This window comes from Camelina sativa, chromosome 11 (assembly GCF_000633955.1).
Source record: "Camelina sativa cultivar DH55 chromosome 11, Cs, whole genome shotgun sequence".
Taxonomy (NCBI): Eukaryota; Viridiplantae; Streptophyta; class Magnoliopsida; order Brassicales; family Brassicaceae; genus Camelina; species Camelina sativa.
Genome location: NC_025695.1, coordinates 13,996,111 through 14,011,649, shown reverse-complemented (window position 1 = coordinate 14,011,649; position 15,539 = coordinate 13,996,111). Strand labels below are relative to the sequence as shown.

The 15,539-nt window shown below is 33.1% G+C and overlaps 2 protein-coding genes across 4 annotated transcripts in view; both read right to left on the bottom strand.

Annotated features, from left to right (window-relative positions):
* Positions 1-1,016, bottom strand: part of LOC104723280 (type I inositol polyphosphate 5-phosphatase 2) — a 3,958-nt gene extending 2,942 nt beyond the window's left edge. Inside the window, exons 1-4 of the mRNA XM_010441614.2 lie at positions 663-1,016; positions 459-564; positions 246-353; positions 21-117 (exon numbers count right to left, since the gene is read on the bottom strand). Coding sequence (XP_010439916.1) covers positions 21-117; positions 246-353; positions 459-564; positions 663-692 — 341 coding nt within the window. The 5' untranslated portion in view covers positions 693-1,016. The remainder of the gene's footprint in view (positions 1-20; positions 118-245; positions 354-458; positions 565-662) is intronic.
* The window catches only part of LOC109124396 (two-component response regulator-like APRR2), a 7,523-nt gene continuing 5,279 nt past the window's right edge, over positions 13,296-15,539 (bottom strand). For 2 of the 3 annotated variants that reach the window (XM_010441611.1, XM_010441610.2), the window contains exons 7-12: positions 15,063-15,293; positions 14,834-14,974; positions 14,487-14,744; positions 14,207-14,269; positions 14,016-14,090; positions 13,296-13,908 (exon numbers count right to left, since the gene is read on the bottom strand). In XM_010441611.1, the coding sequence (XP_010439913.1) occupies positions 13,726-13,908; positions 14,016-14,090; positions 14,207-14,269; positions 14,487-14,744; positions 14,834-14,974; positions 15,063-15,293 (951 nt within the window). In that variant the 3' untranslated portion in view covers positions 13,296-13,725. Of the gene's footprint in view, positions 13,909-14,015; positions 14,091-14,206; positions 14,270-14,486; positions 14,745-14,833; positions 14,975-15,062; positions 15,507-15,539 lie in introns of all 3 variants that reach the window. The other variant, XM_010441613.1, reaches the window with a different exon arrangement.

Sequence of the window (15,539 nt, the reverse complement as noted above, 5' to 3'; positions counted from 1 at the left end):
AATTACAGAAATAGCCTTACTTGATATCCTTTGTGTTAATGTATTGAGCTCTCAAAGTCTCCGATTTGCCTCGCCGGTGTTTCCTCTGGTAACCACCCCTCACACCACCACCACTATCTAGAGGATTTCAAAAAAATAATAAAATAAAACCAGAAAAACGAAATATTAGAATTCGTCTGTTATTTTCATTTCTGAATAGTCGATATTATTTTATATAATTTTATAAATGAAAACAAGAAACTTGCCTGAAATATTACTGCCGTGATCAGCTTCGCTTCCTCGACGACTATTAATATGGCTATCTTCATCATCAGTCGCACAGTGAACATTAGGGACGTCTTTGACCGAACATACTGTAAATAGGACCCAACAAAATTTACATTTAATAAAGATATAAAAGAAAAGTATATACCAAATCTGACCAAAAATTTAAAGATAAACAATAAGATAAGGCTTACCATCGTCTTCGCTCTCAGGCTCTGTATCAATTTCGTCTTCGCTGAAGTCGTACACTTTAGGTTTTATGTTCAACCACTTATTCATAACAATCGAAGGCCAAAACTTCTGTTTTTTTTTAACATAAAAAGAAAAAACGAAAATATCAGTTAGAGAATTAAAGAAACACATAAGAAAATAGAGAAGAGAATCTTGATCTTGTGTACCTCAGGACGTTTCCCACGTCTTGTTTTCATCTTCTCAGATCTCAGGTAAAGAGATTTAAGATTTGTGTTCTTTGTGGGAGGAGAATTTTTGAATAGAGGGAAAATGTCAGAGTTCTTGATATTTATAATAGTGACAGAGTCACAGAGAGTTAGAAGAAGAGATAACAAGAACAAGAAGAAAAGACACAAGAAAAAAAAAAAAGGTGAAGAGTAATACAAACAAGAAGACGTGTGAAGGTAAAGGCAAAAGAGAAAAATAAAAGAAAAGGTGTAATGATGAAAATTCTCTGATATTTTTTTTTTTGTTAGGTTCGTTCTCGAAGTAAAGCTATGGCTGTCATTTAACAGCCTTCGTTAGCCCCCCCCTGAAAGAACCAAACTCCAACTTGTGCGATCCACTTTTTTCAATTTTATTTTGTTTACAATTTTTGATTTATTATTTGGGGACGACATATTAAAGAAAACTATAAAGACTGTCAGATTTAATTCCTTCTTTCTCACACGTGTTTTCGGTTGTTTGGCTATATTCGAACCGACCTGTGGTTATCTCTATTCGAACCGACCTGGTTAATCTATATACGAAGTTACGAACCGACCAGATCTTTGGTTTAATGTTTCTTTGAGTCTATTTAGAATTTTGAAGGTAGTGGTACGTAATTTAATCGGAAGAATCTGACTGAGTTACACTGGTTTTATTAAACCAACAAAAACAAACTAAAACTCAGAAGAAAAAACCAAAAACTCACCAAATCCGATTCAACCAACGCTGCTATCTGGATAATATGTAATAAACTGATCTTTTTTGGTATATAAAAAAGTCAAAATGTCACTTTCGTAGAAAACAAATACAACGTTTAATTTTCTCAATAGGAGTCTTCCTTCTTCTAGCTCCAGCTAATATTTTCAGCCATACAGTCGGCGTTAGAGATAGATTATTTATTTGACTAATGTTTTTTTATTAAATAAATATTAGACGATACCTATGAATAATGAATTGGAAGAACCATAAGAAAACAACGAAAAAAATCAAGAACATACGCTTTATCCCCACTTTAGAAAAGTTTTATAAATGTCTATATATGTTTCAAAACTCAATATTCGAAAGACTAAATTTTATCGCCAATTTCCAGAACAGGTGAATTAGATGGATATCTACTCTACAAATTAAATAATATCGGAAAAATATCCAGTCCAATATTGTATGGTGGATTACAAAACTATGTATAAATATGTTAATTTCCGACAGCATAGTTTCTATTTCTTTTTTTTTCTTTTTTTTTTTTTTTTGTGCAAAGTTTCTATTTTCTTTAATCAAGAAAATATCTAATTAATCACTGAAAATTAGTGTCACTTTATTTATTATTATTTTTTTTTTTTGCAAACTTCGCATCCTGAAAATTAGTGTCACTAAGTATTATAACTATATAAAACAAATTGACGCGTTACAATTGATGCCCATGCAATGCAATTTGCGAATATGAGACGTAAGGAGAGTCACTACGAAAGTTTCGGTTGACCCTACTCAATTAAATTAGTTTGATTCATCAAATTGTGAATATTTTTAATCTATTTAATCACGTTAGTTAATTAAATTAGTGGACCTTAAATCAAAAAGTGGACGCGACGACACTGGTTGACCATAAATATTTAATGGGATAATTTTTTCTAACCATAAATTCTAAATTTGATCAGTGGGAAAATATATATAAATAATTTTACTTATCATCAACGAGTGCGACGGTATAACTAATATTTGGATAGATTAATTCTTAGTTCAACTGCTGTCTCAGGTTTACGTTAAATTACTTCTTATTATCATTATGCTGTTTTAGTTTACTTAAAGATCGTTAATTTGTTCTTTCTTGTTTTATATATTATCATCCATTAGTATCAATAAACTTAGACAGCAAAGATTACCACTTCCCTAAATATCACGTCCATAGATATTTTAAGAAAGAGGGTAACTATTACAAAAGCTAACCTTTAACTAAACATGCAAGAAACAAAATTACGAAAAACCGAATAAAACCAAAAAAATATAAATCATTATAAAATGAATAGTTTACTTTAAATTTGATTAAGTCGGTCAGTCGAAAACATTCAAAATGTGGAGTTTTCTATCGTGATCATTAACATAATAATATGAAGTAACTATAGTATATTTTAATTTACCAAATCCAACACAAATATTAGATACGATTGGTAGGCCGGTATAAAGGTACATATGGACCACATACCTGTACGCGCACCCATATATAAGGAAACAATTATTCCGATCCCTAATTAATTTTCAGTATATGATTAACAAACTTGGAAAATTATTGAATTAATTGTTATTAAACAGATTGAACAGAATCATGCAGTAAGAAAGTTTTATAGTAACGTGTAGACAACATATAAAAAGGTTTTATTACGCTGTCGATGTCATTTGCATTCTTTATCGTGCCAATAGTATATCAACACGCAATTTATGCGAATAATCCACTTTGTATTTTTATTAATTTTTGTTTCATTTTCAAACATAGTTTTCAATGGACTGAAGTCATAACTACTCACACAAATCATTTTCTCCAACCACCAAGCTACAAATTAGACAAGAGTTCATTGGAACTTTTTTTTACAATATAATAGCTCATTGAAGTAAGTCGATTGGACAGACCAATTATTAAAAGTTTAAAACTAATCAAAGTTCTACCTAGGTTTGATTCATATGTTAAGGTTGAGAGATTTGATATTGATTGATATGTTTGTTTGTTCAAAAAAAAAAAAAAAAGATATTGATTGATATGTTTAAATTTAGTGATATGTTCATGGCAATTCAATTTAGTATGCTGAGTTATATTAAGGAGGGTATATTGAAACCATAATTTTAAGGAGGTGTATTGAAACTCGAATTTTGGAAGATTTTGGAGTTTTGTTAAAATCACATATTATTCAAATTAGGATTTTAAAATCTGTTCTCAAATCTCATGTTATTGAAAATGAAATTTATGTAAAATCATCTAAAATCATTTACAATACCTTGTTATTCAATCAAGTATTTTTAAAAGTCATATCAAATCCAATGTTATTCAAACTAAACAATATATTTTCAAAAGAATACTGAAAATGGATTTTGAGTAATTTTGGATAGTTTTGTAGTTGGAAAATAAGAACAAAACAAAAATACTTGATTGACTTAAAAGTCTAGACCTCTTTAGCAATGTTATTCAAATCACACCAGAAGAGGTGGTATTTGAAGAAATTAAAAACAAAACAAAAAAATGTCCAAAAAAAAAAAAGACTGCATCGTGAGAGATAACCAATTGACTTAAAAGTCTAGACCTCTTTAGCTCTCTCTTCTCTCTTCCTCCTCGTCCCTCTCTCTCCCTTGATCCATTGAACAAAAACAAAACAGAGATTGATTCATGAATGATGTTGTTAAACATGAAGTGATGAAGTTAGAAGCTCTCACTTCGGATTTAGGTATTTTGTTTGTATGTTTGATGTTCTATAACCATAACATTGTCGAATTTAGAAGCTGTTGAGCTCTTATTTCATATTACATTCTCTGTTAGTTCTAGGTTATGTTTGTTTCTACGATGACACTCTTTTGCTTGCTTGAGGAGATTGAATCATGAATGATGGAAAAAACCTTGGGATTTAAATGAAACGAGACTTATTTGTGCAGATAAGTGTGTATCTAAGAGATTGTGCAAGAGGACAGAGAATCCCAACAGCTACAGAAAAAGAAAGAGAGAGGATTTTAGATTGCAAAGGGAGAAGAAGGCAAGACTCGATAATTACACTGAACTTGTTCTTGCATCTGCATCAATCGACGATGTTGAAGCCATCCGGAGTGCTACAAAAATATGTGAAGTTTTCCTTGTCTCTTTTTGTTCACAAAATCACAAGTAGCTTTTTTCAGAGTCCCCAGTTTTTTTTGTTTCCCTTTTTCTTAATTCTGAAAAAAAATTCTCACAATCACCCTAAGTCCTCCTAAAATCCTCCTAAATCACTCCCGTAAATCTCACAATCACCCAAAGTCCTCCTAAAACTCTACTCAAATCTCTCAAAACACCAAAAGCATACAAACTCTACACAATTCTCCAAAATCTTTGTTCCAATACACCTCCCTTAGAGAATTTGATGGGATTTAGAAAATTTGGAATTTTGATAGATTTTAGGGAAGTTGATATGATTTTCTGTAAAATTCTTTCAAATCTCATCTAAAACCATGAGATTTAGATTTCTATATTTTTAACATAACAAATCCTCCAGAATCCTTTTTTTTTTTTTGTCAAACCCTTTGTTTTCATTCATTCAACGCAAATACAAATACAAAGAGGAAGATTTCCAAGGTTCAAAATATTACAAGAGAAGGCATTCCCCAATGCCATAAGGTTAAAAGTAGAAATCATCGATTGTAGATCCAAGAGAGCTATGAACCATGAGTTTGGAAGCACATTGGCACATGTGAGGTTAAGGTAAATCAATAGGCCATCCTTGGATAAATCAAAGGAAGGTTGGTTGGTCTTGGTCAAAGGACGCTGAGATGTTGAGAAGAGAGTCGATATCCAAACAACAAAGACTCGGGGGACTATGGTTGTGTAGTCGAGAGGGATTAGATCACTTCGATAAAACGCATCAAGGACTAATTGGTATGAGATCCGGGTGATGAGGATGGTGGGGAAGAGATGCTTAACATCATCAGATAACCAGCTTAACTGATACCTATCATTGAACCTAAAGGGTTCAAGACCATATGTACCACTTTTGCTAGCATAGTTTGAGGAACATAGACCATAACTTCGTACAGGATGATACTCAATCCGCAAACCCCTAAACACAACTACAACAAGGTTCCATACAAGATGTGTGAATGACCAAAGCGGAACTGGTGTTACCTTTCTCCATTGGAATCTTCGACCATCGGGTAAGTGGAGACACGACAAAACTTGGTAAGGGAAACACAGCGAATTTGAGGTAATGGGTTTGACCTTGTTGTTATTGCAAAGTTGATGGAAGATGAAGAACTTGAGCCTTTTTTTGGTTTAATGGGCCTAACCTGAATTCTAGGTCCACTAGGGAGAACCCTAGTTTCAATCTTCCAGAATCCTTAAAAGTCATTAAAATCCAAATGCACAAATTGTTTTGAATAACATTGGATTTTAAAGTAGATTTTTAAATCATCAGTTCAATAACAATGGATTTTAGTAGACTTTTTAAAATTCATGATTGAATAACATAGGATTTGTAAATTTTACATAAATTACTTAAAATGTCAAGTTGAATACACTCCCTAAGTTCATCGAGATTTGTAAGGCTTGCGGAGGTTTATCAAATTTAACAATGTATCTGCTACTAGGTCTGCCAATACGTGAAAAAATTTAGACAAAGTTCAACAACTTTAGACATATATATTAGATTGCATACTTTACATATAATATTATAGCAAATCAAAGTTAATTTTGTCTTCTTAGAATTTTTCAACTATATATTCGTAAAACAGAATAACTCTAAGACTAAGAGAGCATATATATCCTCTAAGTACAATACAAATGCTAGAGACTAATTTAGTTTTTGTTTTGATTCGGATAAAGACTCAAAAAATAGATTGATCATCATAACTTTTGAATTTAATCCAATGTTGAAATTATTTAAAAACATTAGAAAAATTATTTCAAAAGTGAACATTTTTTTATCAAACAAAAGTGTAAATCTGTTAATAGTATATATAAACCGATAGGAAAAAAAAGTATTTATGTAGAATTAGATGTAGTCATTTTCTAATTTTGTTTAGAGTCTTGCTATGGTAGATTATAATTTTTAAATAGCATTTGAAAACAACGTTCTTTTTTTTTTTTTTAACAACCAACGTTCTAGTTACTTTTACCGAATTAAACACTACCTAAACTTCAAACTATGTTCACACTTTTCGGGTATGTTTGGCACATTCAGTCAGATCTTACAATTCTTACCCAAATTCCTATGGCATATTAATGAAATTGTCGAATCGAGGAGAAGGCAAAAATAGATGATTAACAAAAAAAAGAAGACAATAATAAGGAAAAAAAAATGGTCGACGATAGTGCATCAAAATAACTCTTTTACACCATATCTCAAATTTTGTCCTTTTACTTGATTAGAATTAACAATATATTACATGATTGTTTATGATATCTCTGATTTTCTTTTTACATTTAATTGTTTATGTTTTTTGAATTTGGTCCACCAAAAAGTGAGTAGAATCGTGTGCAAATTTCATTAGCAATATCACGAGATAAGCACGCACATCATAGCGACCATACAACAGTATGGAACTCTCACGATGTGTGATTTAATGTGGGGCAGAAATTGACAACTAATAATATTGTAGCTCAATTTGGAATTAACTATTTTTTCTTGATATATTAAGAATACTAACTTTCTCATAGTGGGGTGAACCTACAAAATCTAGTGACATACAAAGAATGACTACTGCGTTTGTCTTCACACATATACTTGAAATTTTATATTCTAATATATATGGCTCATATCAATGTAACACGCACATCTACTATTGCCTAGACAATAGAAACCTTATCTATATACATATACAAAATAAAATATAGAGATTAACAAAAGAATAGTTCATATAGTTTGATCATATTAACATATGTAACAGTTATGAAATAGGGTGATACATCGTCTTCATATGTTTTACTAGCTTTTATTTTAATTTTCACAATATAGGATTTCCAACATGAGTTATTTAAAATGATGAATTTATTAATTCATTCATCTTAAGTCGTATTTTTTACGTCTAGATTAAATTTTCATTTGGAATAAATTACTAAACTTTGATTAATGTAATCTATATATTTACTTTTTTGTTGTATTTTATATTATAAATTTCATATCTGAAATAAAATTTTAATTTGGCACAAAATAGAAGAGATAAGAATCAATAGACTATAATTTTCAGTTGGTTTTAAGTTACAAACTCAACGTATTAGTCATGCTATCATAAGTTCATAGCCTAATTGATCCAACAGATTAAACCTAGGTATGTTTTCTGATATAGGTTCTGCATATAAATCATGTAATTGTGTTAAAATCAAAACTCATTAACTTTGATACTGTCATTGACAATTAATACAATGAACTATAATCTTTACGCAGCACATAAGGTATTCTTCCCTAACACTACGTACGTACGTTCATATTTTGATTAACACCATCAAGGCATCAACTTTAGTTTTTCGTAATTTGAACTTTGGATTTAGTATATAGTTTTTATAAGTAGTAGGGGATCTCAGGTCTAGAGAAGATAATATGGACTTAAAATCCATAATTAATAAAAACCATCCAATATTACAGTAATTACACACATATTGCTTTATATTATATGTACATGCATACGTGTATATTAACTAGTATACGTATCAGTGTATGTGTGTCTAACAACATATTAAAAGTGAGAAATGCGTGTGTACGGTGTTGTACCAACGAGGTGGTGGAAATATTTGGCCCCTCGTGAGGCCAAAGGAGAACGCTTAACGATGGATGTGTTTGAGTTAAACCTCCAAGTTGACCCCATAAGTTTTAGGAAATCAAACTTGAAGACCTCAACTTTCACTTTCTTGTACAACTCATTCCAAATCATTAAAATCGCAAAGGTATGTGAACTAATGACGACCCCCCGCAATAACATACTATTTAGCTCTATGACGTAGCAAAAACAAAAACGAGATATGCATCCTTATGAAGTGATTACTCGGCCCTACGTCCATCTTACAAGTTAACAATTATGCGTCCGTTTCTTTTGTTTGAGGAATAAAATGTCAACACTTTTAATTAAACGGCAAAGAATTGCTATTTTTGTTTTGTTGTTTCTTTTTTCCATATTTTCAAAATGTTAACTTGCCTTGAGTCTTTGGACCTAGAGTTTCGGGCACAGTTAATCTAGGGCTGAATTATATAGAAAATATAGAAATGTTAATATAACTAGACAATAAAACAAATTTAGGTGACTCTATAATATGGCTCCTTTCAAAATTTGTTAAAAAACTATTTTAAGACTTTCACCAAAAAATTTGTCTCTTCAGATTAGTGGTACGTGATTAGTCTTGAGATAAAGAAACGGGTCATTTGGGGTTGAAAACGTCTGATCAAATACATATAATAATAGGTACGGGTGAAAATTGATAACACCAAAATTTGGTATATGTCGGTTATAACTGTAAAGTACCGTTACAGTACCTAGAAACAGCTGTGAGCCACTGACTTGACTCGTCACTACTCACACAGCAAACGGCGACGTTTTTGTCCTTAATCGCTTATCTTCTTACTTCCTAGACATTTCCTAATACAATTGTATACATTAAAAAGATGCAAAAAAAACACACACACACACACACAAAAGAAACTGATTTGTACAAAAGTCATTGGTCTTTATCTATAAAGCAATGCAAACAATTGGTAATCCAAGAAAATAAATATTCGCTTTTAGTTACAAGAGGAAACGTAAAGCCGTATGAAAAAAAAAAATCTTTTTTAAAAAGGAATAAAACGAAGGTGATGTTGTTATTTAGCATACAAAATTACAAATTGGAAAGTGGAATGCGAGATCTCTCTACATCAGAAATCACTATCTTTTGTTCCACACATTGCGTTTTTAGAACCATACGGGTTTGAGAGAATTGGAGATCCCACCAAGCAAGAGAGTGGCATTATCATCACATATATACAAAACACAAGATGGACCAGAAGCTAGGACTAGTATTGCGTTTTGAGCTGTCTAATAGTAGAAATTTGTTTTTAAGATATGCGTAGAGTAAAACCAAAAAAAAAAGGAAAAAAAAAAGATATGCTTAGAGCATTTGCAGCGGGCAAGCATTGTAAATTAAATACACACATCAAACGTTAAATGGTGATTACTTTGTAATGTTTGAAGCATTTAATTAAGGTTTTTTTTGTTTTAAGAAAAGAGAATGGCATGAACGCCATGAACTTTTTATCCCCTGCGTCAGTGTGTTTCATAACATTTTAAAGACGCTTTTTCTTCTATTGCATTCATGTCTTACGCTGTCTTTGAGAAAATGATGCCGACGCTCATAACTTTTAACTTTTCTTATAGACCGTTTAAATACTTTGAAGTTTGAACGCCACGTGAGTAATTTTAATACTATACATTGTAATATTAGAAAAATTTTATATAAAATAACCTATGAAAAGCGACGTGGAAAAGAGATCCACTAGCACTCAGAAATTTTTTGGACAGCCGATATGTGTGTCACAATGTCGCACGGCTAAAGAGTTGCAGTCTCGACCATTGGACTTTTTTCACGGTATGCACTTCTTCTATTATTTATGTGAATAATGTATTAGTGCATTCCTGCATTAGTGCATTACACACCAAAAATTATGTTTGTACTCTATCTTCGTGATGCCTAATTCCTTAACACCAGATCAAATGATAGATAAAGATGAAAAGCTTCTAAAATATCATATGAACTAGATCCATACACTTATCAACCACAGAGAACGAACAGACATGGTTATATCTGAAGAGAAATCCATCCCCCATGCATGTTAGCCCTTGGAGTTTTGAATGCAATGGCAAAATGCATTTGTTATGACCTTGAAACCCTTAATAAAAGATATTTACATCTCCATGAGGTAATTGTAGAATCCATCATGTTCCATTTTTGACATCATTAAATAGACCAAGAGTTATCAACAGTACAATACAAGATTGTTCATGGGATATTAAGGTGCTGAATCATGCCCATATTCCACCTCGACCGACTTCCCACTAGATCGCGGTTGGTGACTTGGGGACTTCAAGTTGATCCCAACTGCTGTCTATGTGGCTTGACTCATGAAACACGCGACCATGTCTTCCTACGTTGTAGTGTTAGTGAGGATCTATGGATGATGATAACACGACGGCTTGGATATAGGCCCTTTTCTTTCCACACATGGGATGCATTCTCAGCCTGGTTGGACCTCAAGGACAAGACTGCACCAAGACACTTACGCCGACTCACAGCACAAGCCACCCTCTATGCCATCTGGTTCGAGCGAAACAACAGGTACCACAACAGCATCTCCGCAGACGCAAGGACCATTTTCAAGGGGTTGGATCGACAAATCAGGGACGCCATCTTAGCTAAGCAGAAGAGGAAAAACTTCAAAGACCTTCTTCTCGTTTGGCTTAAGTACGCATAGGACTTCCGTTATTGTTTTCGCTACTATCCTTCCTTGTTTTTTATTTTTTTTTTTGGGACAAGGGATGATTTCGATAAACAGATATTGTAGTTTCAGTAAACTTTATGTTTAATGAAATTCACAGTTTTCAAAAAAAAAAAAAAAAANTTTTAAAAAAAAAAAAAAAAAAAAAATTGTGTCTACGCCGTGAATGTATGGATCAAGAGTAAGAGAAATTTTATGAGTTGCTCTCACGCACTTGTTCTAGATCCAAAAATCTGACTAGGCAAAGGTTTGGAGGCCGGAACCGATGTTTGCCATAAGCCTTTCTCGATGGCAACACTAAACTAGCCAAGATATGGTGATGAGGCTTATGGTGCTTATAAATGATGTTTTTAACTTGAAAAATTTGGATCTTTCAAAATCTTGATTACGATAAAGTATGAGCACTATGATAGTCTCCGAAATTGTTTGTCCAAAAGCTCTCGATTAAGATTTTCCATTGATGTAAATCCTTATGAGTCTAACAGATTTACAAACGCACAAGTTCATCCAAAAAATTCAGTTCATACCACTGCTGTTATTTTTGGTGCTTCACTAGAAATTTGAGGTCTCAATCGCAGTCATAAAAAATATATAACAAGTCAGACGAGATCTAATCGTGCGTGGAGAGTCGAATCCATTCTTTGTTTGCAAGATCTTCAACGAATATCCCAATCATGCGGGTATTGCCTCTCTCTTTTGGTTTGTGGATGCAAGAAAAATGTGGTAGTATTGTCTCTTTCTTGAAGTTATAGTGCTCGATCGATATTGTGCGTATTTGAGAGAAGTTGATTCTTTTGGATCAATTATTGTTCTTGTTCCGCTCGAACGTTTGTCTATAAATCATGCTATTTAAAAAAAAAATAATAATAATAAATAAATCATGCTATTTTGTTTTGTATTAATTTTTTGTTCATCTACAGAATCCGTCTTGATGAGAATATTTATATCTATTTTTTCTATTGACTACAGAGGATCTATAAAGATATATTTGGAAATTGTAAATTTAATGTGTATAATCTTTGTTCTCTCGGATTATGGATGCATTGGTAAAAAACTTTACCCTAGAAAATTTATAAAATGGCTAGTATATATGCTTTGAGGGTAATCTTTTCTGTTGCGAAAACTTGTTTAAATTCATTTGCGTGACATTTTGGTTAGACGTAAAAACAGCATTTTCAAATAAACTGAATCATGTGATTTGGTATAATAAGTTATAAGTATGTTATAGACTTAAAGTTTATGAAAATTTGTGAACTCTAAAAGAATAGTTAGTTTCTAGTTGAGTCCCGCCGAACAAATTAACGTGTAAGACTCCAAGTTACATTACACGTGATATATTTATTGTGCATGCTTTTTTTTTCTCTTTCTAAATGAACAATTTGAATAGTTGACTTTTGACAATGATAGCCTTTTTTTTCCTTGGATGAGACATGAGAGTATGTTAATTTTGTTATTAGAATTATATATACGTTCATATCTTAATATAATATATGTGATATTTGTTTGTTTCTAGTTCGTATAGGATCTTCTGGTTTTTCTTGTTGGCATCATTCTGACGAATTTTATGGTTCTTAACTCATACAGATTACAAATTGAAATAGTAAGACCTAAAAAACATTAGCACTGTCACTTCATTCTCGAAGTAAACATAATATATCACTTCATTAATATATCACTTCATTCAGCCCAATTTGAACATTATACTTTTTGGGCCCAATACAAATTGTAGTCTCGATGACTGTTAATGTTTACTACGATGTTCGATCATTCAATTTGCCATTTCCGCCTTAGATTAACGTAATGAACAGAATGTAAATTTACGAGATTATACATAATTTTTCATAAAACACAATCCACCCATTTGGAATGCAAATATGGTCTCATGATCATATATTTTGTTCTTCTATATTTTATCTTTCAATGTCTAGATCCTTATCCTATAGAAACATTATTTTAAACAAGAATATATCAGGCCCAAGTCCTTTCCTTTTTTTTTTCGATGATTATGTGAATAATCCATACTTAATTAACAAAAAAAGATATACAACTATGTCCATACTCTTAAAAATGATCAGAGATGAGATAGCCCAGTGGCCAGTGATCTTATTTTCTTCGTTGTCGCCTAACCTCAACAATGTGCGATGGGAAAATTATATTCACATAATCTAAAAGAAAGTGTACATAAGTTAAAATAAAAACAAAAACCCAATCGCTGGAAACACATAAGTAATGTAAAACATTTCATGTCCGGTGTGACCAAAAGATGTTTTCCGGTCGACATCAATCCAATCAAATTACGATACAAGGAAAAAAAAAATAATCTTTCATCTCACGAATTTTTGTCGTTGTAAAAAAAGAAATTTGTTGTTGTTGTTTCTTTCTTGGAGTTTACAGAAAACATAACAAACAAGAAAATGTCATCACGGAATCTTCGGAGTTGTACTTTTTTTTATTATCATATCTCATCATCACCTACAACTACAACAGTGTCAACTATTAAATTCTCTTTTACAGTGGCCCCGAAACTCGACAACCCACAAAGAGAGATTACACACAGGTCAGATTCCGACTTGTCAAAATCTCGTGTCCGAGATCTATTTACAGCCGCAAATTCCACCTGTGGTCCTCAAACTATAGTCGTCTCCCACATCTCCACCGTCCGATATTTTTTTATATAATATTAAATGATAAAAATGTTTTTTTATGGCAAAAAAATAAAAATAAAGAACATCTTAAAAACCAAACTCCGAATCAGAGTTCCCCGCTTCGGACAGTAGTCATCAGACACGGACAAGGACGCCACGCATGACGTCATCATATCTGCGGGTCCTGCTTAGTTGACACGTCAGCGGATACGATGAGAGCCGTTGATTAGAAATGATGAGGAGGAAGAAGGGACGGCTGGGATGCCTTGACGCGATAACTCAGCCAAAACGCTCTCCGGGGACGGCGGTTTCAGCCCGAGCGGTAGCGGCATCCACGGCTTGCTTATCGCTTCTTTTACCACTTGATCTAACATTTCCTCGTCCTGACCCGACCCAAATTACATCACAACCCGACCCGCATAATTTTAATTTAATTAAAACTTTTCATTTTTTTGTGACATAAATAAAATAGATAATTTGTGACACTTACCGGCTGAGTCGCCGGCATCATTTTGAAGCCGGTTTCAACTCCGTTGGTGTATTGAAATCCACCGGCGGTAATATTCTGTGATGTAAAGGAAAAAAAAAACTCTTTAGACAGATATAAAAATAAGATTTCTGTAACCATGATTAAATGCCAAATATATAAACTTAAGGTTTATAGATTGTTAAAATATTTACCGGAGTATAATATGATCCGGTAATCGGCGGTCCAACCGGACAACCCCATGCATTACCATTAACCTGAAACAAGATTTACATAAAATGTCAATCGACGAATTAGCTATGGGAGTTTAACATAATGTCACTAAATCTTATCTAACTAGCTACTATTATTACTTTTACAATGTCACGTCAAAATACAATGACAAAATATGTGTCATAGAGAATGCATTAGCTAAAATGTATAGGTATGAATTCATTTTGTCGTTAAATTAGCAGCTTTAGAGAAAGATGTTACCGTTGGATAAGGTGGTTTCCAATGCCACGGAGGTGGTTGACCAGCGCAATGCAGCGGCGGAGGCCACAAAGGTGGAATCGCTCGTGGAGGATGATGAATACTGGGAAGACCCCAAACGGGATAAGCCATCACAGGACGTTGTTGCTGCTGAAACCCGTTATTATTACGTTGAATTGGTCTCTGGTTCTCTCTAGAATGTGCCCATCTTTGGTTATGATCATCCTTTGGAAGGCTATTCTTCCTATGCATCCGATATTTCTGCTCAAAAACTCAAATGATTCCGTAAAAGTTTCACAAGAGCTCAAGAATCTCTGCAAAAACATTCGAATCTTCGGATATTAAATTACCTGAAGGTGACTAGCTACGTTGTGTCTTGTTAAGGTGTTTACTTTCATCAACTCAAGAATCCGTGAAGGTATGGCTTGCTCAATCCCTAGTTGCTCAACCGCTTGCACGAACTTCTTGTGCAGCTCTGGTGTCCAATCCACCTAGAGAAAAGAACGCAATAACAATGATCATCGAGAGCCTGAATCACTTATATAGCACTAAGGAGCGTCAAGAGAAACCCCACATTACCTTCTTTCGAGTAGTTTTGCTACCAGACAAGTTCTTGGTCCCGGATGATTTGTTAACAGGTTTAGTGTCATCTTCTTTCTTATGACAATTGACCGAATCTGTCCTCTCACTTTCGAGATCTCCGGTTTCGCCTTGTTCTTCTTTTTCGCTGTCTCCTCTCTCTTCTTTGACAACCACTTTGTCATCATCTAATACGCGGTTTGTAGTGTCGACTGATTTAGATTCACCGATGTCTTGATCTTCCATGTTATCTTTCTCGGTCGAGGAATTTACATTTTCCATCGAGCAGTTTATGTTTTCTTGGCAATCCCCTAACCGTGAAACTTGTTTCAATTGAGGGGTTGATGGCGCTGGATCCTTCTCATCGATTGTCATGTTGGTATCAAGATGAAGCATCGAGACAACGGATTCTTTCACGGGTTTACTTCCACCATCGTTGAATGCCTAACAACATAAAGAATGTACCATTCTTAGATG